A 26,524-nucleotide genomic window follows, 5' to 3' on the forward strand; every position below is an offset into this window, starting at 1 on the left:
ATGAAATGTGCTTTCTTTGTCTCATCACTAGATAGTCATCTTAGCACTTGACTTTTGACTCAATTTCCTTATCAGTAATACAGTACACTTTGGGGGAAAGTGTTTACTTTGTTAAATAAGGAATGTTTTAGAAATCAGTTCCAGTTCCTGTTTGTGGCTCTAGAATCCAGACATGACACGCATCTTTCAGGCTGCTTGCCCCAGTCTTCCTAGCTCAGTTGGTGCCTTTTTGGTATTTTCTCACCTCTGACTAGAATATGAGTTACATAAGAACTGGTATCTTTGTTGATTTTACTTGTATATATAACAATGCCTGGCACAAAATGGGCTCCCAAGAAATATTTATGAAATGAATGAGTATTTATAGCATATAAATCTTCAACATGCATTGACAAATTAGAATAGAACCAAAGGGATGATAAGATGAATAACAAGGTTGAAATATACATGAGTAATAGCAGAGGCAACTGGGGACATTATCTCAGAGAAAAGCTTTAGTGGGAGCATAGTCCCCATTTCACAATTAAAGGACTATTGTATGGGAGACGTAGTACGTTTGCTCTGTGTTGCCACAGAAGACAGAGCTGGCCTAAATAAGTGATATGTAGGCCCAGGCTGAGAAAGAATATTTTTTAAGTTACTCTTTCTTAAAATTCTAATGGGCTGCTATAAAATAATGACCTCTTACTGGGCAAGGTCAAACAGAATGATCATTCATTAGGACTGAAGGCGATCCCACATGGAAGAAGTGGCTGAATCAGATATCCCTGAAAACTTTGTCCTAGTTGGAAAATTTTGTGACTTTTTTTGTAGTGCAGTTATTCCTGACAATACTGGATACTGAATCAGTTGTGGAGCTCGTTTTGCAAATGATGTTTTTTCCTAACAAAAATCATGTCAAAAGTAGCCTCACACCTCCACAATAATTATGATTATTTTAGCCACATAGCCATATATCTGAAAAATTAGATGATCTATTATTGCAGTCCTTCATTATTACGGAAAATAAAATATTATTTTACTATCAATTAACCTTCATGTCCCTCATTTCAGAATGCTTACCATTATCATGGAATAAAATCTCCAATCTCCTCAAATTAAGTCTAAGCTTTGCATTTCAGAATTTAGACTTTATCGCTTTATATTAAGCTTCTTCACTTTTTTACATAGTTATATTGCTCATTATCTTTCTTCTACAGGAGCGGGATCGTTATGCCTACAAGATTCATCTTCCAGAAACAGTAGAACAACTGAGGAAGTTCAATGCAAGGAGGAAACTAAAGGTAAACTAAAGAAGTCCACAAAAGCCAATCAGATATATTTTCATGATAATGTTTTTATTCTGTTTTGATTCCCGTAAAGATGCCCTCATGTTGGCCATTGGTTTTGTTATAGCTAAATTCTCATTTCTAAAAATTACCATCCCTTCAATAAGCTTTTGGTTTTTTTAATCATTTAAGTTAATATCTCAGTATGAATCAAAAACAGATTTTTACAACTGGAAGGTAAATTGTATTTTAGGTTTGTTTTGCCCTTAAAATTCATAGTAGAGGGAGAGTGGAATGAGGGGAGAAATGACCCAAACATTGTATGCACATCTGAATAAAAGAAAAACAATAATAAAATAAATAAATTTTAAAAATAAAAAATTATTCAATTTAATGGACAAGATTGAATAAATATATGGTGTGTTAAAAAATTCATAGTAGAAATGTAGTTACATTGTTATCTGTTATTGTTGAATATAAATCTAGATTGGTTTCTCAAACTTAAATATTTTGATCAAAAGTAGGAGTTTAGCCAGGTGTTGTGGTTTACATCTATAATCCCAGCACTTGGGAGGCTGAGGCAGAAGGATCACAAGTTCTAGGCCAGCCTGGGCTATGTAGTGAGACTCATTAAAAATAATGATAATAATAAAATTTAAATTTTTTAAAATGTGAGTTTCGTTCAATGGAAATAACACTGAATTAGCATTGGATGTAGGATTAAACAACCATCACAAAGCAGTAAATAAAATCCCCCACTACCTTGAACTACTAGAAAATATTTTCAGATCAACTCACCTGAATCTTTTCTTTTTTCTTCCTATGTATCTTTCTTTCTCTTACCACTCTCCCTGTCCTCCCCCTCATTTTTTAAAACAAAAACCTGGTAATTACCCTATAGGGTGAGTCCATCAGACTTCAAAAGGTTCTGGGAAAAAACCAACATTAAACAATGGAGGCTTTTCTGTCCTGGGAGAAAATGCTATTGGACAGTACCCCACCCAGGGAAACAGGAAAATATTATAGTGTGGTCTTAAAATTATTATGTTTGACTTACTTTTGATGCTGAAAATGTTAACTCTGTTCTTTAAGTGATTGATAGGATAATAGTCCTCCTTAGTCACATGACTCCTGCCAACTATAAAACTTTTCTTACATATATTCATTTATGTCATAAATTGCAATGATATTATTAATTTATTATTATTATTCAACTCCTGAAGTTTGTGATTGGTTTTATACAACTCTAGATTTATATGAGTTTGTGGGAAACTATCAGAGTACAATATCCTGTAAAGCTGAAATGTCCAACATGGTATCCCTTCTAGCCACTATTTAAATTTAAATTAATTCAAGTTAAATAAAATTCAAGGGTCAGTTCCCCACTCACACTAGCACATCTCAAGTTCTCAACAAATACCACGGCTAGTGGCTGTCCTATTGGACAGCACTGATATGGAACATTGTAGAAAGTTCTGTTGAACAGTGAATGCTGCTATAGAACAAGGGGAGTTTTAACATGTCATTGCTGGTGGTGAGTATTCCCACTTAAGCCTTTCTCCTAGTTGTCTTTATAGTCAGGAGTTCAAACTGGCTCCTCTCTATTTGCTTTCTTAAAATTTTTGACAAAAGTAATTATTAATGATATGCCAGTATTGAGATGGTGCCCAAAGGAGTTTCTCAAGACTTATTTCTTTGCCTTGATACCCACCTGAACCAGTATAGCCTACACAATTTTTTTTAAATCTTATCACTCAAAGTGAAATTTGATTGCTGTGAAATTTGAAAGCTGTTTTTACAGTTAGTTTCCTCTCCAAAGAAACTGTTAATTGCACTTCTTTCTTAAGTCTTCCCTAAGTCTTTTTAACTCTTAACACTGCCTTGGCCTCATGTAACTTTGTACTAAGCAAGGTCGAACCTTCCATCTCCTGAGTACAGACATTTCACCAGAGGGCTCGGGCTCACCCATCACAACAGACATGCTGTCCTTCTCCCAATGCCACAAAATCAGACTTGGTCTGAAAATAGCCGAAGGAGTGACTAAGATTCATTTGGACAGGGCCAAGCTGTCACAGCAGAGGGGTCATGTGGATTTACCACATCCCTTTGCAGGGCTATTTAAAGTTTCAAGACCTGCCAAACAGCCTAGAATTAAGAACATCAGCAGTGTCATTCTTGAGGGTTTTTTTCAGCTTCTGGTAAGGTTGCATTCCTGTGAGTAGTCAGCCACCTGGTTAACACATGTCACACCTGCCCTCCTCTGGGAACTCATTCTCTTCATTCTGCCTCTCCTGCGAGGTTCTAGAACAGAAATCGCAACGTCCTTGGCTTTCAGAGCCCACCACACAGCTTACTGTCACAAATGAACAGCCAGGTGCCCATCCTTCTACCCAAACACGGTTTTTAAGCTCCACGAATAGTGGGCAACAGCCTCATTTTTACGACTCCCTTGGCAGTGATTAAAAAGGAAGTACACTTTATGCAGCCATGAAGAAGAACGAAATGTTATCATTCGCTGGTAAATGGATGGAATTGGAGAACATCATTCTGAGTGAGGTTAGCCTGGCCCAAAAGACCAAAAATCGTATGTTCTCCCTCATATGTGGACATTAGATCAAGGGCAAACACAACAAGGGGATTGGACTTTGATCACAAGATAAAAGCGAGAGCACACAAGGGAGGGGTGAGGATAGGTAAGACACCTAAAAAACTAGCTAGCATTTGTTGCCCTTAACGCAGAGAAACTAAAGCAGATACCTTAAAGCAACTGAGGCCAATAGGAAAAGGGGAACAGGTACTAGAGAAAAGGTTAGATCAAAAAGAATTAACCTAGAAGGTAACACCCACGCACCAGGAAATCAATGTGAGTCAATGCCCTGTATAGCTATCCTTATCTCAACCAGCAAAAACCCTTGTTCCTTCCTATTATTGCTTATACTCTCTCTACAACAAAATTAGAAATAAGGGCAAAATAGCTTCTGCTGGGTATTGAGGAGGTGGGGGGAGAGGGAGGGGGCGGAGTGGGTGGTAAGGGAGGGGGTGGGGGCAGGGGGGAGAAATGACCCAAGCCTTGTATGCACATATGAATAATAAAATAAAAAAAAAGGAAGTATACTGAAATCAGTAGAAAATTACTTTTATTACTTGGTCACAAGTGTGAATTTATTATTATGGACAGCAAAAAAAAAAAAAAAAGAGCGAGAGAGAAAGAGCACAGCATTAGAAGAAAGAGTGGCCTCTGGAGCTACATTGCCTGGGGTCAGTCCTGGCTCTGACCCTTCCCAGCTGTTAATCTGGAACATGTTGTCTAAACTCTCTGTGCCTCAATTGCTTTGTCCATAAAATGAGATAATGATAACAGCTAACTCTTAGAGCTGTCAGGAGTTAATGGATCAGTGTGCTACAGCACTTACAACAATGCTAGGCAGTAAGAAGAAGATATCCGTAGATATTATATGTTACTTACTTTGTGATTGTTAATATACTATTATGATTTTAATGTTAATACTTTTGATTTGGTACTCTGTAAACAATCATAATTTCTGAATGAGTATTCCATACCAATTTATCTTTTTGCCAGTCATTCACTTTATTTCTGAGCTTTTTAGGTGCTTTTTTAAAAAAATGTATAAAACACCAGTTTCAATGAATTATCTCTATTCTTGTAGTTCTTCCAAAGTAATTATACTTAGTCTTTTCTCATAGTTTTGATCATTTTCCCTCATAGTATCCAGAAAGAGAGGCTCTTAAACTTGTAATATATTATAATGTTTGCTTCTTTTCCATTGCTATCCTCTGGTATTTTGCCCATTATATATTATCCAATCACTTCCCTTATTCATTAGGGACACATTCTAAGACCCCTAGAGGATGCCAGAAACCACAGATAGTGCCGAGCTCTGCTTTTTGCCCCTCTCTCTCTCTCTCTCTCTCTCTCTCTCTCTCTCTCTCTCTCTATATATATATATATATATATATATATATATATATATATACATACCTCTGATAGAGTCATTTATAAATTAGTCACAGTGAGACTACCAGTAACATCTAATAATGAAAAACAATAATCATAACAGTATATTATAATAAAAGTTATTTAGAACATATGAAGTATCTCTTTCTGGAATTTTCCATTTAATGTTTTCCTACTGAGGTTGACCATTGGTAACTGAATCTACAGATGTGTGGGGACTACTTCATGGTCTCTAGAGCAGCAGCAGCATCACCTGGGAACTTGTTAGAAATGTAAATTCTCAGGCTCTAGTATATTCAGGCAGGAAAAGAAAAGGCATCTATTTGGAAAGAAAGTAAAACTATCTTTGTTTGCAGGTAGCATGATTCCATATGTAGAAAATCATACGGAAGAGTATAATGCCCGCCTAGCAAGCGTGAGGCCCTGAGTTCAAACCCCAGTACCACCATAAAAGAAAATCATAGGGAATCTACCAAGTGCACCAAAGTGCAGGATACAAGATTGTATATAAAAGTGAATTAAATTTCTAATATGAGTAATGAACAGTCTTTTTTTAATTTTTATTTTATTCATATGTGCATACAATGTTTGGGTCATTTCTCCCCCCTTCCACCCGCCCCCTCCCTTACACCTCCCCACCCCCCCTACCTTCCCACCCCCCACCTCCACTCCCTTACCCCTTGCTACCAGGCAGAAACTATTCTGCCCTTATCTCTAATTTTGTTGTAGAGAGAGTATAAGCAATAATAGGAAGGAACAAGGGTTTTTGCTAGTTGAGATAAGGATAGCTATACAGGCAGTTGACTCGCATTGATTTCCTGTGCATGTGTGTTACCTTCTAAGTTAATTCTTCTCGAACTAACCTTTTCTCTAGTTCCTGGTCCCCTTCTCCTATTGGCCTCAGTTGCTTTAAAGTATCTGCTTTAGTTTCTCTGCGTGAGGGCAACAAATGCTATCTAGTTTTTTGGGTGTCTTACCTATCCTCATACCTCCCTTGTGTGCTCTCGCTTTATCATGTGCTCAAAGTCCAATCCCCTTATTGTGTTTGCCCTTGATCTAATGCCCGCATATGAGGGAAAACATACGATTTTTGGTCTTTTGGGCCAGGCTAACCTCACTCAGAATGATGTTCTCCAATTCCATCAATTTACGTGCGAATGATAACATTTCATTCTTCTTCATGGCTGCTTAAAATTCCATTGTGTATAAATACCACATTTTCTTAATCTATTCATCAGTAGTGGGGCATCTTGGCTGTTTCTATAACTTGGTTACTGTGAATAGTGCTGCAATAAACATGGGTGTGCAGGTGCCTCTGGAGTAACCTGTGTCACAGTCTTTTGGGTATATCCCCAAGAGTGGTATTGCTGGATCATATGGTAGATCAATGTTTAGATTTTTAAGTAGCCTCCAGATTTTTTCCCAGAGTGGTTGTAGTAGTTTACATTCCCACCAGCAGTGTAGGAGGGTAGAACAGTCTTAAAATGAAATTAAAAAACAACAATTCAGAATAGCATCAAAAACAATTAAATACTTAGAAATACATTTAACAAAGTGCAAGGCCTGTCAACTAATATTGAAGATCTAAATAAATGGAGAGTTAGTTATGGATCAGAAGACTCAGTACAATTAAGGGGCAGTTCTTCCCAAATTCATCTATAGATTCAACACAGTCCACTTCAAAGTTTTTGCAGAAATTTAAACCAATTGTAAGATTTTATGCCAATATATAAAGCAGTGCTTTTATTTACCTATGAGCCTTTGCTCACTACTGGTTATTAGTTATAATGGTATCAAGGCTCAAGCAAATTGTTGCTTTCCACATTCATTTGGTCCTTAACTTCTTCATCAGGATGTAAGAAACAACTTTTTTTTTTTTTTTTGCCGTGCTGGGGATGGAACCAAGGATCCCATGTGTATGTTAGGCAAGTGCTCTACCACTGAGCTACACCCTAATCCCCAAGAAATCTTTAATGAGAAAATTATTTGGATAATTAGAAAGCTTTAACATCCTTCTCATACTGTCTTTGCAATTGTAGATAAGCAAAGTTTATGGAGCCTTGAGTGTGATTCAAATTCTTATCACATACTTCTTTTTTATTCTTCATTATTTTATCTCATCTCTGTGATTGATGATGGAAGGTTTATTTTCCCCCATTGAGTTACCAAATATTTTATGTATTGGATTTCTTCCTCCTTTAATTTCAGATTTTATACTAAGCTCTAGAATGTCAATCCTTCAGTTAAAAAAACTCTAGAAACAATACTTCCTTTAATAAACTACACAGTGCTGAGCATAAGACTAGATGCATAGATCATGTTTTCTGAAATTCACTATTGGGATGCATGAAACAGACCTGTTATCTAGTCTGTCAGGAAAATCTGGGCTTGTAAGGGGGTCCACCTGCACTCTCACCTTGGTGTCAGCTACTGAAGGAATTGTCTAGCTAGGGAAGAAGGAAGGCTCAGCAGGGAATTTGTTCTAGAAGTCTCCCCTCTTGTTTCATGAATTATTTCTACCCTCAGGAAAAGCACATTTCCCTGAGGCATGTCAAAGAAATTTTATATAAATAGAAGCAATATTCTTATTTGAGGAGAGTTTATTGCTATCGTTTAGAAAATGGTGAGTTGAAACCACATGATTCAATTAAGAGGCAAAAGTCACTTATTCTCTGTACATGTAGAAAGCAAGGGAGGTTTCTGAAAACTTTCTACAATTTTCTTTTATTGATTTTGCAACTTGCAAAAGTATACCCTGCGTGCTCCGCCAATTTACTGATGAGTCTCTTGCATTCTGGAACTGTGCATAAGTAGGAAAAGGCGGGTTAGGAATGCTGTTTTCCAGAATTTTAAAAGTAGAAAATTATAGTGGGAATATTATTTATCTTAACACATTATAAATAGTTGTAACTCAAAATTACTATGTTTCATCCTTAAAACATACTAAAGTATACCTTCTAAATTAAAGCTGATAGAAAACTTCTTTGTTACAGGTTTAATAAACCAGAAAATTTGGAGAGTTGTCATGTACCCACAACAACAGCAGTAGTGCAGTATGAACTACTATCTGGGGGCCAAATCCAGCCTATTGCCTTTTTTTTGTTGTTTTTAAAGTTTTGTCAAAACACAGCACCATACATTCATTTACATTTTGTCTGTTGCTGCTTTCATGGTACAGTATGGAGCTGACTACTGACAAAAGAGACCACATGGCCCTCAAAGCCTAAACTGTTTACTCTGCCCCTTTACAGAAAAAAAAAATGATGACCCCTGGTATAATAGAAACCCAAACCTGGGGAGAGTAGTCAGTGGCCCTCAATTCTGTGTATCCTTGATTATGTCTGTACGTTGACAGTGACCTTAACAGGCTTCTCTGCCTCTCTAGATCTCAGCTTTCCCATCTGCTCCATCTTAGAAGGAGCCATCTCTAAGATTAACTCTCAAACCCTAACAGAATTCTATGATTCTGTGAACTATTTTGGAACTACTTTGCTGTTTTACATAATACCTTTGCATTGACTATTTGGACCATGTGTGGTCACTGAGTTTAGAGAACTAAATAAACAAAACTGCTAGTCATAAGACAGACAAATTAGGAACTTCCTACTATTGTTTCAAAAGTATTTACTTCTCGGGGCTCTTTTAAATCGTGCTTCCTTATTGGTTTAAGTGTTTATTTGTAGATCTTTGACTATAGTGATAGCCAGCACAGGCCCTTAAAATATAAAACATTAAGAAACTCAATTGAACTTCATTTGAAAATAAAAATAAAACTTCTTCTAAAATTTTGGTTTCAGCGTAAGGGAAACATGATTTGATATATAAAAATTCTATTCCCACCCAGCTTTTAGGGAACATGTATAATATGTAAAGGGAAACAAAATTCTTCTATAGAAAGAAGAACTCAACATTCACTGCTGTTTCTTTTTCAATGCGTTTGTGATAATTCTACATAAGAACCTTCTCACATTAACCCAGAACTTCTGGAAATCTAGAAAGTTGTATAGAATGGTAGAATCAAGATTGCTTGTGGTTTTTGTTCTTCACCTTCTTTTCTTTTCTTTCTTTCTTTTTTGAGATAAGGTATCCAGGCTTGCAATCATCCTGTCTCAGCCTCCCAAGTGCTGGTATTACAGGCATGTACCACCACCCCCAGTGTTGATTCTTCACTTTCTCGAGTCTTCTTTTCAATTTATATTTTTAGAAAGAAACCCTAACATGAGGCTCCCAAAAGTGAACTTTGTGAAAATGTATTTCTGCTGATGTTTTCATGTGTTTATTAACAAATGCCTACATACATAACAGATATATGTTTCTTTACCAAAAAAATCAATAGTTCAATATTTACAACTTAGAGCAAGACTACTGTAGACCTAGACAACTGAGGGGACTTGATACTTAAACTGCTTAAATGAGCAATCCTGTGTAGAACAGCAAAGGGTTACACTCATATTCATAGATACTAATGATTTGCACTTATAAAATGTTCTACAGTTTGCAAAGCACTTTCATGTATATTATGACTTTTGGTAATCCTAAGGTAAAGGAAAGTATGTCTATTTTAATATCCTCAATTTACAGATGATAAGTTTAATGACTTACTCAAGCAGTTCCATGTGGCTGGAATAGGGCAAGAGTTAGCAAACAGACTTGGAAGTCCTTTTACTGAAACAATAATTCCCATCCTTTTTCCACTCAACAGTCCCAAGAGATGTCAGGCACTCAGTATGGTAGCAATTCCCAGCTAGGGCTCAAAGGAGACTATGCATGTGGCTTAAAAGAATCACATGTAGTTGATTCTGATGTGTGGCCTAATTGAGAATTTACATACAAGAGTAACACATAGTCATTATTAAAAAAGAAAGGAGGACAAAAGATTTTAAAAATAAAAACAACTCATAGTCCTTCTACCCAATGATACATGATACCATTAACATTCTGGGGGCTGGGGCATGGCTCAAGCAGTAGAGCACCTGACTATGCACAAGGCCCTGAGTTCAAACTCTGGTACTACAGAAAAAAATCTGGTGTATGCTTACTCTTTTGTATCTATATTAACTTTTTTCCAAAAGTGAGACCAGACTATACATTGTTTTAAAACAGTTTTTCATGTAATTTATCACACATCTCTCTAACTCATTAACCATCCTTCTGCAGCATCTTTTTATAATGATTACAGAATATTCCATTAGGTAGTACCTGTTTAATTTCAAGATGTCATCAGTTCATACCCTTTTGTGATTCCCAATGGTGTTATTCTGGTATATGCAAGTGTAATTTATTTTCTAAAAAAATGCTAAGTCATTTTAAAAGCTACCTGTCTTCTAGCCAACAACTCTTGTATATTTGACTTTCTGAATAATCCTTAGGATAAATAACCATTTAATTAACTTTTTATATTTGTGTTACTTGTCTCTTTTAATAGTATTTTTCATCTCGTTGCTATAGGGTGCAGTACTAGCTGCTGTGTCAAGTCACAAATTCAACTCTTTCTATGGGGACCCCCCTGAAGAGTTACCAGACTTCTCTGAAGACCCTACCTCCTCAGGTAAATCGATAATTCATTCACTCACCTATGTAAACCACTTAGTATCTGCTTCCTTTCTCCTCCATTCTTAATAAACTTTTTCTGTAAATTTAGTCAAATCTTCCAACAGATTCTAAGGAAGTTTGTCAGCAACTAAATCCTACTTACATGTGTCTTGTTCCTTTTCATTTGAATACCAACGTTGCCATTCTCTACTGCTCCAAAACCACATTTCATCTTTCTCTTTTTACCTCAATACTTCTTCCCCTTTCTGTGCTCACAACCCAATCTTGTGTTTCATCCAGCCCAATGCCATAGCCAGTCTTCCTGGAACTTTATGTTTTCCTTTTCCCTTCAACAGAAACTTCGGGTGTGGCATTCCCCATGCCAGTCAGGCTAAGTCAGAACTGAATCTTCTCACATAAATTTGTCCTGCGAGTTTTATCTCCAAACAAGTATCAAGTTCTTCTTTCTGTATAAAAGTCTCTGACACATGTATACAAGTGTTCGAGGAGGAAGAACTTAGAAAAGCTTCTTGTTTTGATGAATTGTGTATAGATACTCCTGAAAAAACCTGCTAGTGTTCACAGAATCATTTCACAAAGGACTCAGATTTCTGCCTTACCATGAAGGATTCCCAAGAATCACTTGCTAAAAATCCATAGGATACATATATGTATATATGTATGTATATATACCATATACACCATATACCATACATATACCAGGGGCATATGTCATTGTTTATGCTTCTGTCCTCTATTTACACATGTATGTACATATACATACTCAGACTTTCTTCCCAATTAGTATGTACTTACACCTTGTATAAAATGACAGGATCAGGTTTCCTGTCCCAATGGGTATCTAGTTCCTCATTTTGACTTTTACCGATTGGGATATGAAACTTCCTCTTTTGGGTGGAGGTAATTTCCAAAAATATTCAGAAATGGGAATCTTAGAGAAGTGACTATGAGGAGAAAGCTTTGCTGTCTTCTGCTTGTGCTGCCCTTACCACACAGAAGGCAGGGCCATGGTTGTGTTTATACATATGGTCCCCAAAGCTCTCTACCATTTCTCGTCTCTGCCTTTTTTTAAATTTCCAGTACATTTGCTCCCTCCCTGCTATCTCTTCTTCTCATACAGTTGACTCTATTCAGATGGAGTGGATCTAGGAGTAGTTTTTATGCTGTGCTGTAACTACATGATATAGTCACAATTTGGAATGTATTTAGGATAAATTATCTCTTTGAGATTGGAGGTCAGCATCTCTACTACCACTTTCATCTTTAGAAATGGGCCTACAGACCAGTATGGTCCTTGCAGATGGCTTCATAGACCCTATCTTCAGGATTGGCCCTTAATTAATACTTACCTCTGCCTAGCAAGAATTTAATGAGCTCTTAAGTGTTCTTTTCTGGGAAAAGGTGGGTTTTGCTTTAGAGGAAAGAATTATCTGTATTTATAAACATGTATTTTCTATTAAATATTTTATTGCCTGATCTTCCCATTTTTTCAGTATAATCTTTAAATGATTTGGTTGAAATTGTTTCTGATTATAGAACTTGATTTTTAAACAAAAATGAAACTTCTTATACCATCTTGCAGGTGCAAGCCCTCATATTAATTGCTCACAATAAAATATTCCTTCTTATCTTCCCTTTCTTTTTATTCCGTTTCTTTTTATTTTCTTTCTTTTCCTCTTTTTGTAATTCCTGGATCTTAATGTTCATGTAGGCAGTCTACATTTTCATTTGACTTGCCAAATGCCTGCCCTAAGTATTTTTCAATGGCACTGAGTGCTACCAATAAAAAAATGGACAATTAAAATGCTGTGTACATGTTTAATGCTAATCACCCACCCTAAATAAAGAGAAAATTTTTATACACTCAAAAGTCAAAAGCAAAGGAAATTTTGAAGAAAATTACGTTTTCCTGAACTTCACATAGCTATCAGGAGTTATTCACACATTACTAAAATTGATTTTTAGTACTAAGCCATGTAAATGAAGGCATTCTATTATGATCAGCATCATTTATCAAATAGCCACCTGCCATCACATGTCCTTTCTGCAGCCAACAGTAGTGATCATATGGTTGGTTGCAGAAAGCCATTTCTATATTTTGTCTGGACTCAAAGCTTTACACTGTCACAAATTAAAAATTTAAATGTCTGTCTATTCATTTTTCATTATTTTTCATCTCACTTTTAAATATTTTTTGTTAATTTTCAATTCTAGATTCTTCTCTATTTATACTAATGCTTAAACTCTACCCCATTTGTTTTTAGCTGCCAAAGTTAAACTTTCCAGTGTCTTTCTGTTTAAATTTCTATGTGTTTGTTTTACAGTACAAAACATAATGCACTTTCCATTATTAACTGAGAGTTTATTCAAGCCTTTGGCAAAAAATAAAGAAATGATCACAGAACATGTACTTGTAGACTAGGGATGCAGGGGGATAGGATAGAAGGGTTAGAAAGAGAGAGAACCATCTAAGGTCACCACCTGCCCTTTCTTTACATGGATGTTTGTGTGTTCCACATTCAGATAATATCTTTTCTAGTCTTTTTTATGAAATGATGATAGGTAGGTCAAATTTTAATGACCTTACTTGACAAAATTAATAACTGGCCTTCCTAATTTTACCACCCAAAATTTCTTGAAATTCTACTGGTCTATGAAATACCAAAGTTTGAGAAGAGTAGGAAAGCTGCCTCCTCACAAATTACAGCATATAGTTTCCTTAGATTAAATCTTCTCATGGCAATGAGTAATAAACTTTGTATGCATTTAGGACAATATGAATATTTAAAATCACAATTTTGAAGCTCATCAACTTCCCAATTTGTCATCTAAAGAGAAGTTGAATGTGTTTAGATGTGTCATTTACAATGTAAAACAGTTTTATAAGAGATATATTCTATTTTGATTATCGAAATTCATCCATTATGCATTTACTAGAATTCATTGAATTTAATCTTATGATAAACAATGTCTGTTCCTTTGTTACTTAATATTCAAAGTGGAAATATTCTGTTGTCATATTTCAAATCTAAGAAGTCAGTATTAGAACCCAGTGTTCCATGTCTGAAATCCTAAATGGTCCTCCTGAGTGTGCTCAGGGAACGTGAGGGCTTTCTTTAGGGTCAGCTGGGGACTGTGCTTTTTGTGGCTCATCTAGTGGGCCCAGCTGTGGCTTGATAACCTGCTTGCTCTAAAATCATACTGTTTGTTGTTTGTCCATACGCTGCCTTCCTCCTAGGACTCCTAGCAGCAGAAAGTAGGTATCCCTTTGTTTTCCTCTAAGGTTTCTCTTTTATGCAAAAGTGTTTGGCTTTGCATGATTCATAAGCAGCTTGACTTTTTCCTTGGCTGTTTGTGTTTAGATGTTGAAAGTTGGATTTTAACACTGTCTGACCACAAAATAAAAACTTGGATACATTGATTTCCTGAGGTATTATTGCACAAATAATATTAACTTCTCACTTCTTTCATAGAGGAAAAAGAGACCGTGTTAAAATTTCAACCACATTTAATATTATTTCACATCTGAATTTTAAACACAAATACATGAATTCTGGGGAAAGGGGTAACATTTTATTTTATAGTTTGCTTTCAAGAAAACTTTCAGGGTAAGTGAATTTTCCTTTGACAATTACATAACTTGTGAGTACTTTTTATTACTTTCTGTTCCTGAGTCCATTCTCAGTTTTATTAATAGGAAGCTGTGAAATAAACTTTGAAATTATGTCTTTTAACAACTTTTGCCATCAGATAGGACATTTGTAAGGAATAATATAATGGCTAGATTTTAATTATAAGAAGATGTAATTTGAATATGTGAGAAAATTTAAATGTAAGAAATGTACACACATACACAAATGAATATAAATAAACTGAGCAATCCAAAACAAATGGGTGGATTGTATTGATGTCAGTATTCTGATTATGATAATAAACCATAGTTTTGTGACATGTTCCCAATGGGGGAACTGAGCAAAATTTTCAAGGTATTGCTCAGTGTTATTTCTTACAAATGCATGTGAATCTGCAATTATCTCAATGAAAATTTCAATTAAAAAATATGATAAACCTTTGCCTCAAAGTTGTGTTTACTAAGAAGGAAGTAGATAAGAGACAAAGACAAATTAGAAAATCTGGTGTTGGTGATTGAATTCGTTGTCACATTTTCTTGCATTAGTTATTTGCAGCTTAAATTGTAGCCTGTTTAATACTCAAATCTTGCAGTATATTCCTTACCTATGGCTGTCTAATGAATGTCTCAATGCAGCGTTTATTATCTCAGTTTCTGTGGGTCAGGAATGGGACCATGACTTAGCTGAGTACCTCTGGCTCAAGATCTCTCAAGAGGTTGCAGTCCAGAGCTGCCATTCCCTTGGATCACAGCCATAAGGGAATCTTCTTCAAAGATCACTCCCACCATGATGGACTGTCTTCAGTTCCTCCCTGGCTAGAGCCTCTCTGTAGGGCTGTTCACAACATGGCAGCTTGCTGCCTTAACACAAATGACTAAAGAAAGGGCAAGAGTAAGAGACACTGCCTAAGACAGAAGATATAATCTTATCTCAGAAGTGACATCCTATCACATCTGTCCTATTCTGTTCATTACAAGTGAGTCCATAAGCTCAGCTCTCACTTCAGGAAAGGGAATTATTGGCACAGGGTGAGGGTACCAAGAAGTGAGAATCATATGGCCTGTCTTAGAGGCTGCCTGCACAGGCAAGTTAATGACTATTAAAATGTAAGAGTTCCTGCCAGGCACTGATGGTTCATCCCTGTAATCCTAGCTACTTGGGAGGCTGAGATGAGGGGGATCTTGGTTTGAGGCCAGCTCAGGCAAATAGTTTGCAAGACCCCATCTCCAAAATAACCAGAGTGAAAAGGGGGTGGTGCTGAGGTGTGGGTTAAGCAGTAGAACACCTGCTTTGCAAGAGTGAAAACCTGAGTTCAAACCCCAGTCCCACCAAAAAAAAAAAAAAAAGTAAGACTTCCTATATAGAATCTCTCTCTTCTCTCCCCACCCCCCACATTTCTTTTTTAATCAGCAAGACCTGTCAGGTCATTTGGGAATGAGCATCTTAGAGTTATCAATAAATAGTGGTTTTCCTTAGTTATAAATATGCTTTACACAGTGGACACTTAACAGCCAGCAGAATGTTATTAAAGTACTTTGAAAAATGTGTGCTCAAGGAAGTTGCCATTTGCTATTTTAATAATCATAATGGCATTAAAGTTATAGCATCTGTATTATGACAGAATGCATGTGTAGCATAAACTTTGAGGTGTCTGTGCCATAATCTCCACATAAAGAATCTAGAACATTTATCACCATGTGTAAGTTTCCCTAACTTCAATTGGACATAGTGCAGATGCTTAAGCCCAAAATACAGTTTCCATTGTGAGATTCACTATTGCTTATATCTTAGATTAAAACTAGAGTTTACTTTGTGCACTCAAATTGGTGATTTTTCACTTAATAAAGTATACCTTTGATTGGGTAGTAACAATGTGCATGCAGAGAGACAATGTTATGTTATAGGGAAGAGGTTATTGCTTACTCTTCAGGAGAAGATGGGCCACAGATTCTGGATTTGTTAATGATACTAGGTTTCATAGCTATACGTGTAATTTAAGAAATGGATACAAATCCTCATTAAAATAACTGCCAGAAAAACGTAGGTGCTTCAAAGCTCATTGAAGGGTACAACTTGGGATTTGCGTCCTTCATTTATGTAAATTTGCCCTGAGAGGAATTAAAATCTTGGCTGAAGTATTTATTAGGGCCAAGGTGGCTGATGTTAGCCATTCTGCCATTTACTTTGAAACGAATGAAAAAATAAGATGAATTGATGGACGGATAGCTGAGTAGACATTTGATAAATACAGCAAGCTGTTAACAGTTGCAGGATCTAGGTGGTAGATACAGTTCTTTCAAACTCTACAGTTTTAGAATTTTTTCATAGTAAAATGTACAGGGTTGAGTTTCAAGAAAGATTCAACATATTTTGACACTGAGAACTTTTTAGTTTAAACATTCTACTGTTTATGTTTCTGTGGTCCTTTTGGGTTATTTTTTCATGGGACTTTTCCACTCTTGTAATGAAATTATTCTGGACCCAAAGCTTTTATTGACCTTAAGGACATACTCCTCTTTAAAGAAACAGGCTTAGTAAACATTTTTAAAACAGTTGACATATTAATGCTTTTTTACTACTATCTCAATACTGGCAGAAAACTTTTTGAAAAAAGTTTTGTTTGTGTCAGTAGGATTCTTTGAAAAAAGTAGAAGTATTCAAAATTAAAATGTATGGTTATCAATCTGGCTTTTAGATACAAACTTGATTACCAAATGAACTATGCAAAAAGTAAAGTCAAATAGTATTCTGAAGGCAGGGCATAATTACTACTAATAAATTCATCAGTGTGAAAGTTTGAACCCAAGGGCTAGGGGGAAAAAAACACCTTCTATGTAAATACAATTGAGATTAAAGAGAGAATAGAAAATGGAGGTCACCTTATTACCAAATGCAAATTATTCTGACCCACTGCGGACAGTAATACATGGTTTCAGGGAGGCAAGTCTGTAGTAGAAGAAGCACTGGAGTAGGAGGCAGAGACCTCTTTGTGGCCTTTGGACAGGTCACTTAACCCTGCTAGGACTCTAGTTTTCCAAATATAAGAACACTTGCTTGTAGGACAGGGTAATTGTGGAATACATAAATTAGTAAGTATAAAGTCACTCTGCAAATTATAAATTGTCAAATATGTATTAGTATTAAAATAACTTTCATTATGACTTTGAAGAAACAAAGTAGTATAAAATAAAATGTTTTCTGTAGCTGTTTATTTTTAATTCTGATACTTTCATTTCTTCAGAATTTGTTCAGAAAAAAATCACTTTCATCAAGTATCTTTTTATGAAATGTCCTTCTGGACAGATCTCTGTACAAAGTACAGCCCAGAATACAAAGGCAAATAAGATACCTACAGTCCTCCATTAAACAAACTGTCCTCTGAGGACAACTTATGAACTGTTTGTTGACTGATTTTTTTTCAAGTTAGTTACACGCTTATTCAATGGTTTTATAGGCCAACTATCCTTTTCAGTTTTTGAGAAAAGTGAATGGTTCTTTCCTATATACCAGTGCTGATTTACAAAGTGAATACTAATACCAGTTTAATAGTGAATATGTGTACTGTATTCATTATCACTACTGCCTGTGTTTAAAATCTGAAACAAGCAGAAATGGAAAAGCCCCAGCAAGGTCTTTGTGTTTATATTTTATAATGAATTGAAAAACTATGGGGCATTTAAATGGGCTCGGTACTGGACTGCAGTTACCAGTTGTGCACATCTATCAGACCAAGAATGTTCTGTACTTCTACTGGTCACACCCAAAGAAAGAAATGACAGAACTAGAATAGGTGTTAAAGGAAGGTGTTAAAATGGTCAAGGGTGGAGAAAGAGCTTAAGATTAGGCCAAAGATATGTTTTATTCAATTCCAAAAGATGAAGGAGAAATAAAATGAAGACTATAATTTTCCTACTTAATTACAAAAACTTAAAATTAGGGGTGGGAGACACTTTTCAGAGATGGAACTTGGCAACTTAGTGCAACTGGGGAAATACTTCTTTACATGATTGAAGAACCCATAAATTAATCACATTTGTGTACCAGATAAGACAGTAAATCAGTTCAGAAGAGGTGACAGATCAAAGAGTAATAGAACTGTGGAGACTGGCGGGTTTCAACCCCCGGGAACACAGGCTAACAAATGTCTTGGTATTTTTCTGGAAAAGTGTTCATCCAGTGGGCGCATGAGCAAGCTCACCCCTTCATGAAGGTAATGAATTCCTGTCACCTGCTTCCTCTCAGAGGCTGCCCAGCTCCTCCCTAGGCAGCCTATTTCTGTACCACTTGTTTTCACCTCTGCTGTGCCTACTTCTTCCAACCTGATAGCCCCTTCCCCAAGGCAAGGGATCACATCTCTGTTTTCTCTGAAGCCCCTGCCTAGTACCTGACAAAAAATAGGAATAAAGGATTTGGTTATAGTCTGACCCAATAGGGCATTGTTCAAGTTCTTTTCCAACCCACATATCCACGCATAAACCATTAACTGTTGTTGAAGGTTCCCCTGTTTCTCAGCACAACCCATTCATGTAGTAAATTAGGCACAGCATAGACTTTGGAGCCAGGCAAGTGCAGGATTGTCTTGGCTCCACCACTTCCAAGCTATAACTTTCCTGGGCCCCTCTGAACCTCAATCCCCTATCTAGAAAGGTGGGATGATATGTCTACCTTACTGTGTTGGCCTGAGGATGTACCTGGCACATAATAGATACTCAAGAATTGGGAGCTACTGTTATTATGGATCCTTAAAGACTTAATTAATTCAGTGGATGTTATAAAATGAATAAAATATAGACCTGTCTTAAGCATCTTACATCTCAGAAGAAAGAGCAAGTGCACACCCATGGAGTGTACTGGTGAGGCAGGAATGACACAAGAGCACTGGGAAGTTTACAGACCAGCAAATGATACATCTCTGGTTGGGTACAGCCAAAATTGCTTCCAGTCATCAGACTGGACATTTTAGTATTTGTTTAAAACATGATCATTTTATTTTAATCATGTCATTAATAAACTGCTACATGGATTGCATACATATCAACAGAAGCAATGCCGGATAGAGGCAATAAAAACTAGATAAGGCTTTACTAAGATAACTGAGTAAGAAATCATATTTAGGTTCCTTTCTATGCTATCTGTTGACTTTTTTATTTCATTGTCATTTTTAGTATTGTAATTTCATAAGCCCAGGTGTTTAGAACTGGCTTTACTGACTTGATATCCCTAGTACCATTTTGTTCTGCTGTTGATGATGTACTCAGGAGGTCAGGGATTCAGAGGGACATTTGGAGCTAATTTCTTTACATCAACTCTTGCTTTCCAAGGCTTTCAATAAGGGATGAAGAAAATTGACTTTGAACTAGTTTCCAGATTTTTCCGCCTTTGACCAAAGTAAAAGTCTTAAGAAGAGCAGGTAGAAGGAAATGGATTGCAATGATAGCTCTTCAGGACTAGCAGGAGAGATGAGAACTGATTTCTGCCTTGTGTCATTTCTTACCCCACTTAATATTCACTTAATGGTTCTAGTGAAAGAATATCAATAGTCTGACAGGCATAGTAATCCAAAATTTAAAATTATCCATAGTTACTTCAACAGATGACTGGTCAAGCTAAGTACATCCGTACTAGAGACCCAGCAATAAAAAGGAACAAACTATTAAAATATAAAGCAACCTGAATGAACTTCCAGAGAATTATGCTGGGGTGGAGTATGGGGAGAAAGCCAATCCCCAAAGGTTATACACTGTATTATTTCATTTATATAGTATTCCTAAATGACAAAATTATAGAAGTGGAGAACAGATTAGTAGTTCTCAGCCAGGGGTTAGGAGGAGGCAGTAGAGGAGAGAAATGAGTATGGCTATAAAAGGGCAACATGAGATATATTTGTGGTGATGGAATGTTCTAGATCTTAAGTGTTTCAGTGTCACTCTCCTGGTTGTGATATTGTACTACAGTTTTACAATATGCTACTGTTGAAGGAAACTGGATAAATTAGATCTTTGTGTTATTTTTTTTTACTGATACATATGTATCTATAATTGTCTCAATATAAAAAATAAGAATTTTAAAAATAGACCCAGTAGTTTCCATGCAGGTAGCCACATGACTTGTGGCTTAAGCACCAAAATGTTAGCATAATTAATCAGTTCTGCAGAAATCAGTAGCTTAGGGCTGGCGGAGTGGCTCAAGTGGTAGAGCACCTGCATGGCAAATGTGAGGCCCTGAGTTCAAACCCCAGTACTGCCAAAAAAAAAACAAGAAATCAGTAGCCTATACAGCAACCTTTTTGTTTTTGTTTTTGTTGTTATAGAAAACTTGGAACATATGAACAAGAACAGAATGAAGTGTAAACAGAAAAATAAAGATAGCTACCATTACCCTTTTAGTGTATTTATTTCTGTTTTTCTCTTGAGTTTGTGTATATATTTTGTTTTTCATCATAATTGAGAATATACAATTAAAGTGATTTTTCCAATTTCTTGACTTTTATCATGATTTCCCTACATCTTTAAAATTCTTGAAAAAATATTTTCATTGGGCTACATATTCGATCATATGGCTAGCCTATAATTTATATAATCATTATTGATTAGATTTATCTTCTATTTTATATGATAAATGTCCTTATACATAAATCTATTTTTTCCTTAAGATCAGTTTTTGTTAAAAGAAAAGAATTACTAAATCAAAGCATATGCACATTCTGTTTTGTTTTTGTTTTTGCCGAGATGGGGGTTTGAACTCAGGCCTTTGTGCTTGCAAAGCAGGCATGAACATTTTTAAGGTTCTTTGATATATGTTAGCAGGTTGCTTTCTAGAAAATGGCACTGATTTACATTCTTACCAATAAGTGCATAATAGTGGATGAGATCTAAAAAGAAGAATCAGAAACAGTTCCAGAAGAGAATTTTGTCTCTATCTAAATCAGGGTTTCTCAGTCTCAACACTGCTGACCTTTGGGCAAATTAACACTTTGTTCTGGGGATGCTGTCCTGGGTATTGTAAGGTATTTAGCAACATCCCTAGCCTCTACGCAGTAGGTGCCAATAGTCTCCCTCCCCCTGCTGTTGTGACAACCAAAAATATCTCCATTCTCTAAGAAATGTCCCCTTGGGGAGCAAAATTGCCCCTAGTTGAGAACCACTGTTCCAAAGACTTGAAGTGCAATGAAGCACTTAGTCTTAGACTTTCTCTGGTGCATACAAATGTTCTAAAGCCTAGCCTCTTGGCATTCTTTTTTATGGCATATATATGTGCATGTTGTCTGCAGAGTAAAATAGGTTGATTATTTCTTTATGACTTTGATCCTCTTCGGTATGAATCTTTCTCTACCAGTACCTGCCAGCTGTCCTGGTTATAAGAGGAAATGTAAAGAAAATAACAGCACTTCCATTTGCTTTGACTTACAAAAATGGGATTGCCTTAAATTTTAATATGATATTTGAAGATGTTAGTTAGTATACATACCCTTTGTCTTTGTCTTCTGAATAAGAAGAGCTGGACACAATGAAATGACTTTGGTTCTCTTGACTTGATATATAAAGATAAAAGGAATGGATTAGGATTTTTGCTAACTAAAGTTTGAGCCTTTAAAAAAAAACCCAAAGCTTATTTTAAGTGGCAGGAGCTCCCATTTGAAGGTCTGGCCTCCAACTGGCTGTACTTTCAGTTCTTGATGGAATGCCCCTGTGTAAAAGGCCCACCTGTGTTGTTTCTGTAACATTTCAAAACCCCTTGGGGTCTTGACACTCATACTGTCTTCCTGTTGTATATAACTTGCTGCACCCAGATCTTCTTGTAACTCAGTTTTAGGTGACAAATGCCCTTAATTTAAATAAGACAAGCTTCACTTTACTTTGAAAAATGAAGAGCATCCAAATACATTGTTGAGAACATAAGCTCACTGAAAATACTCTGCCCTTAAATAAGAACCCTATTTAAGCCTCTCCTTCAGTAAAGGTACTTGGTTTTGAAGTTCTGGTGTTAGTTCATTGTTCTGAAGTATAAGCTTAAGATGACAAAAGTTAGTTTGACTTTGACCCTCTGTACTAACCATTTCTTTCATTTGCCCCTTAGGAGCAGTTTCTCAGGTGCTGGACAGCCTGGAAGAGATTCACGCACTTACAGACTGCAGTGAAAAGGACCTAGATTTTCTACACAGTGTTTTCCAGGATCAGCATCTTCACACACTGCTAGATGTAAGTCTTACCTTTTTTTTAGCTCATTTGTTTCAGAAAGTTGAGTATTTAGCATACCCTTTTACTTCACAAGAATTCCCAAATATTCATCATAGCAATCCTTTTTAGTTGCCTTAAGTCTATGAGAAATGTGGGAAATCATCCATCAGATAACTTTTCATTCAATTTCAGAGTAGAAATAAAGTATGTGTATAGTACAAATGCAAGACAGCCTAACAAACTACAGTAGGGAAAATTATATATCCTTATGTTTGTAAATAATATATTCATACAAGTGATATGTAAGATTTTTTAAAGAGTATAGCACAACCTAATTTACTAAAATACCTTTTATTTCTATCAGAGTAATCAATCAATCTTAGCTATAATTATTTTTATTGCCTTTAAACATTGTTTTAAACATTATGCCTCAAGCATGCATATAAGCATAAGAAAAACAAATTCTATATATATATATTATATTCACACACATATTTAACATCGCCGGGTTACGTAGACTCAGTGACTTCTCCCTAAATCATAAGTGTTCATTCCAAGGGGGCTGGTGGAGTGGCGTGAGGCCCTCAGTTCAAACCCTGGTACTGCAAAACAAAAAAGTATATTCCATCATTAAATACGACAGACTCCATTGACAGCAGATTGGGGTCCAAAGGAAAAACAGAAGGTGACCGTTCACACCTACTTTTAGTTCAGTCACAGTTGAAGTTGCTCAGACAACTTGGTTCCCTTCCAGTGAAAACTTTCTTGGGTAGTACTGATGGTATTAGTACACATTAGTCATTTTACAAGAAACACTCTCCCTTAATAAGGAAATAGGACTTGCTCTGGGGTGCCTACAACTGTTTGGTACTACCTGATTAATCCACATAATGCAGACCACACTAACACAAAATTTCCCAGGAAACTATAGAACAGTGTTCTGGTAGGTAGTGCTCGGGTGTTGCCATGGTGGGGAGGGGAAATGGATCATAATTTGATTGATGAAGTAATTTATTGACTAAATAAGTTTGGGAACTGCTACATTCTTTAGTCCATTTATACCAGTTCATAATGGACATTATTATATTGCCATCTCTGAGATGGACTGAAGCAAAGAAACCTGTCAAGCTTTGTTTAACGATATTTCCCAGACTAATTTTGGTACAGGTCTTTATTCACCGTCCTGTCAAGCCCTGTTTGGATGAGGACAAGTTTGGGGAATGCTGAGGGTGTTGCATTGTGTTTCAGCTTCATTCCTTAACTTTGATCAATTCCAATTAATTACCAGATTTCCATACTTACTTTGGCTTTTTATATAGTACATGCATCAATCAGGGCTGACTAACTGCTATAACGTGCAATTCAAAAACATAAGTAGCTTATCAGAATAAAAGCTATTTCTTGCTTACCTCATAGTCCAATGTAAGTAGGTAAGGGAAGTCTCTTCCACAAAGTCCTTCAGGATCCCCAGGCCTCTTCTACTGTGTGACTCTGCCATCTCCCAGTGTCTTAGAATCTTCTGCTGCATCCTTGTACCAAGCCAGCAATTAAGAGAGGAGAGAACATGGAGAATCTTGTAGGGTTGGGGTTGAAACCAGGCAATATCACTTTTGCCCACATTTTGTTGGCAAGTAGTGATTACCTGCCCACATAGATATAAAGGAACTGAAAAATATAGCTTAGAGATGTACTCAAGAGGACTGGGGATATAGCCCAGTGGTAGAACACTTGCCTGGCAAGTACAAGGCCCTGGGTTCCATTCCTAGCACTGCCAAAGAAAAAGGTACTCAGTAAGTTAAGGAATTGTATCTTCTTTTTCTCCCCCTCCCCACCTCTGGTTTTTTTGTGTCAAGATCTTGCTGTGTAACCCAGAGTGGCCTGAAAGTCATGATCCTCAGCCTTCTGAGTTCTTTCATTACAGGTGTGCACCACCAGGCCAAGCTTTGGGGATCTTCTCTTTAGTGTAATTTATCCTAAGTAACTTGAGGATATTTCAGATTTAACTTACTTTCTTTGGGCACCAGAAAGCCCTTGAATTCATTCTGTCTTGTGACTAGCTCAGTGGCATTGCATTATCGTGATTTCTTATTGTCATTGTCATCCTTATTGTTATTGTTATGTGTTATTTGAATTAGAAATTGACTTTGAGTCATTGGCTATTTAAATGTCTCTTGTTCCCTACCTTTGCTTCATAATTGTGAATTTCTTATAGAGTCCTGCCCTCTATAAGAACTAGTCTGTGGGATATTGGGAAGAAGCTGCAGCAGTGTGTGGCACTCTTGTTTAATTCAGTGTGGCCAGTGGTTACATCATTGCTGAGCAGGTTTGCTTACCTTTTCTGATAAGGACTTTTTGTGATTTAAAGACTCAGAGAAGCCCAAATTAGTTTTCGAAGTTGTGTTTTATTACCAATGTCACAAGGTGTGTGAGCATGCCAAGCTTGTGACTGCAGGAAGATCCAAGAACGTTGGAGGTTTGGACACAGAGGGGCAGATACACAGACACAAAGTGGACTTTTCAGCTGAGCCAGGCTGCCCCTTACTCCTGGTGCAGACTATCTCAGACCTTCCTAGAGACATTAATTTTGAATAACTACTGCACTTTTCGGTAGAAATTGTTTTTCACAGTTTCAAAAAATATTCATAGATTTTACTGAGGAAAAACATCCTGAAATTCCCTTTGGGTCCTTTTGAATTTCAAACCTAAAGAAGTGTCTGTATTATCAGTAGCTGTCCTACTAATACAGCTTGATTTTGAAAGAAGATGCTGGGCTGAAAATGAAACATTAAAAAAAGACTGTGACTTGGTGGTAGAACACTTGCCTACCATGTGCCAGGCACTGAGTTCTATCCCCAGCACCACAAAGGTGGGGAGGAGAGGGAGAACATGGTATCCTCTGAATTTTGGAGACAAGTGGTGCACACAAACTCCAGAGCTCTCTAGAAATTACTGGCTGAGAGCCTTGGCCAGGGCAATGTTTGAATGCATGTGATTCTAAATATCCAAACTTAGTCATCCTTAAATGAGCACGTAATTAATCATCATGAGTGACATAAGCCATCATTAGAATATACCCATAGACTCTACATCCCCTAATGAAGGTTTATTTAGCTCTAGTTATTCACCAGCAGGCTACATTTCAAAAATACAGTCAGTAAAGTACTCAAGTGAATACAATACAGAGAAATCTTAAGAATGCCTTAAAAGACTTTTTGATACTTAAATGTTTATGGTTTGCATTAAAAAGGGAATCTGAGTATGAGCTATTCTTGGGAAAATGCTTTTAAAACCTTAGCCATCTATTTTTCTTCCTTCCAATGTCCCATATCCCATGCTTGGTTTTGGATTGTTATGTTTCACAGAACCAAAATTAATTCCTTTTTTTTTCCGGTACTGGGTTTTGAACTCAGGGCCTACACCTGGAGCAACTCCACCAGCCCTTTTTGGTGAAGGGTTTTTTCAAGATAGGGTCTTGTCAACTCTTTGCCCGGGCTGGCCTCAAACCACGATCCTCCTGATCTCTGCCTCCTGAGTAGCTAGGATTACAGGTGTGAGCAACCAGATTCCAAGTAGTGAGATTCAATGACATAGTTTTGTGGGCCATGAATTGATTGGGATTGCTGAGACCCACTGAGCCATTTTATGAAATATCTTTATTATAGTTATACTACTTCTATTAATTCAGTAACACTCTAAACAGTCAAGTATGAAGCCATAATTTTGAAGCTGAAGAAAAGAAACAGGATTAAGTTCTATAGGAATGACTAAAGATCATGTATATAGGGCTTTATTTTTTCTTGTCATGCTTTTAAAATAATTATAAGCTTAAAATTCAAACAGGTACTAATTAGAATTTGTTTGGAGGGAACAGAATTGGCTGCAATATTGAAAGTCCTTTCGGCATAGGTGAACTTAGAG

At 36.5% G+C, this 26,524-nt stretch overlaps 1 protein-coding gene across 17 annotated transcripts in view; it reads left to right on the plus strand.

Annotated features, from left to right (window-relative positions):
• Cask (calcium/calmodulin dependent serine protein kinase) overlaps window positions 1-26,524 on the plus strand; it is a 363,381-nt gene that overhangs the window by 269,368 nt on the left and 67,489 nt on the right. For 11 of the 17 annotated variants that reach the window (XM_074063735.1, XM_074063734.1, XM_074063740.1 and 8 more), the window contains 4 exons: window positions 1,200-1,283; window positions 10,693-10,792; window positions 14,036-14,053; window positions 22,506-22,627. In XM_074063735.1, coding sequence (XP_073919836.1) covers window positions 1,200-1,283; window positions 10,693-10,792; window positions 14,036-14,053; window positions 22,506-22,627 — 324 coding nt within the window. The remainder of the gene's footprint in view (window positions 1-1,199; window positions 1,284-10,692; window positions 10,793-14,035; window positions 14,054-22,505; window positions 22,628-26,524) is intronic. The other 6 variants (XM_074063736.1, XM_074063743.1, XM_074063747.1 and 3 more) reach the window with 1 other exon arrangement.

Source organism: Castor canadensis, chromosome X (assembly GCF_047511655.1).
Source record: "Castor canadensis chromosome X, mCasCan1.hap1v2, whole genome shotgun sequence".
Classification (NCBI taxonomy): Eukaryota; Metazoa; Chordata; class Mammalia; order Rodentia; family Castoridae; genus Castor; species Castor canadensis.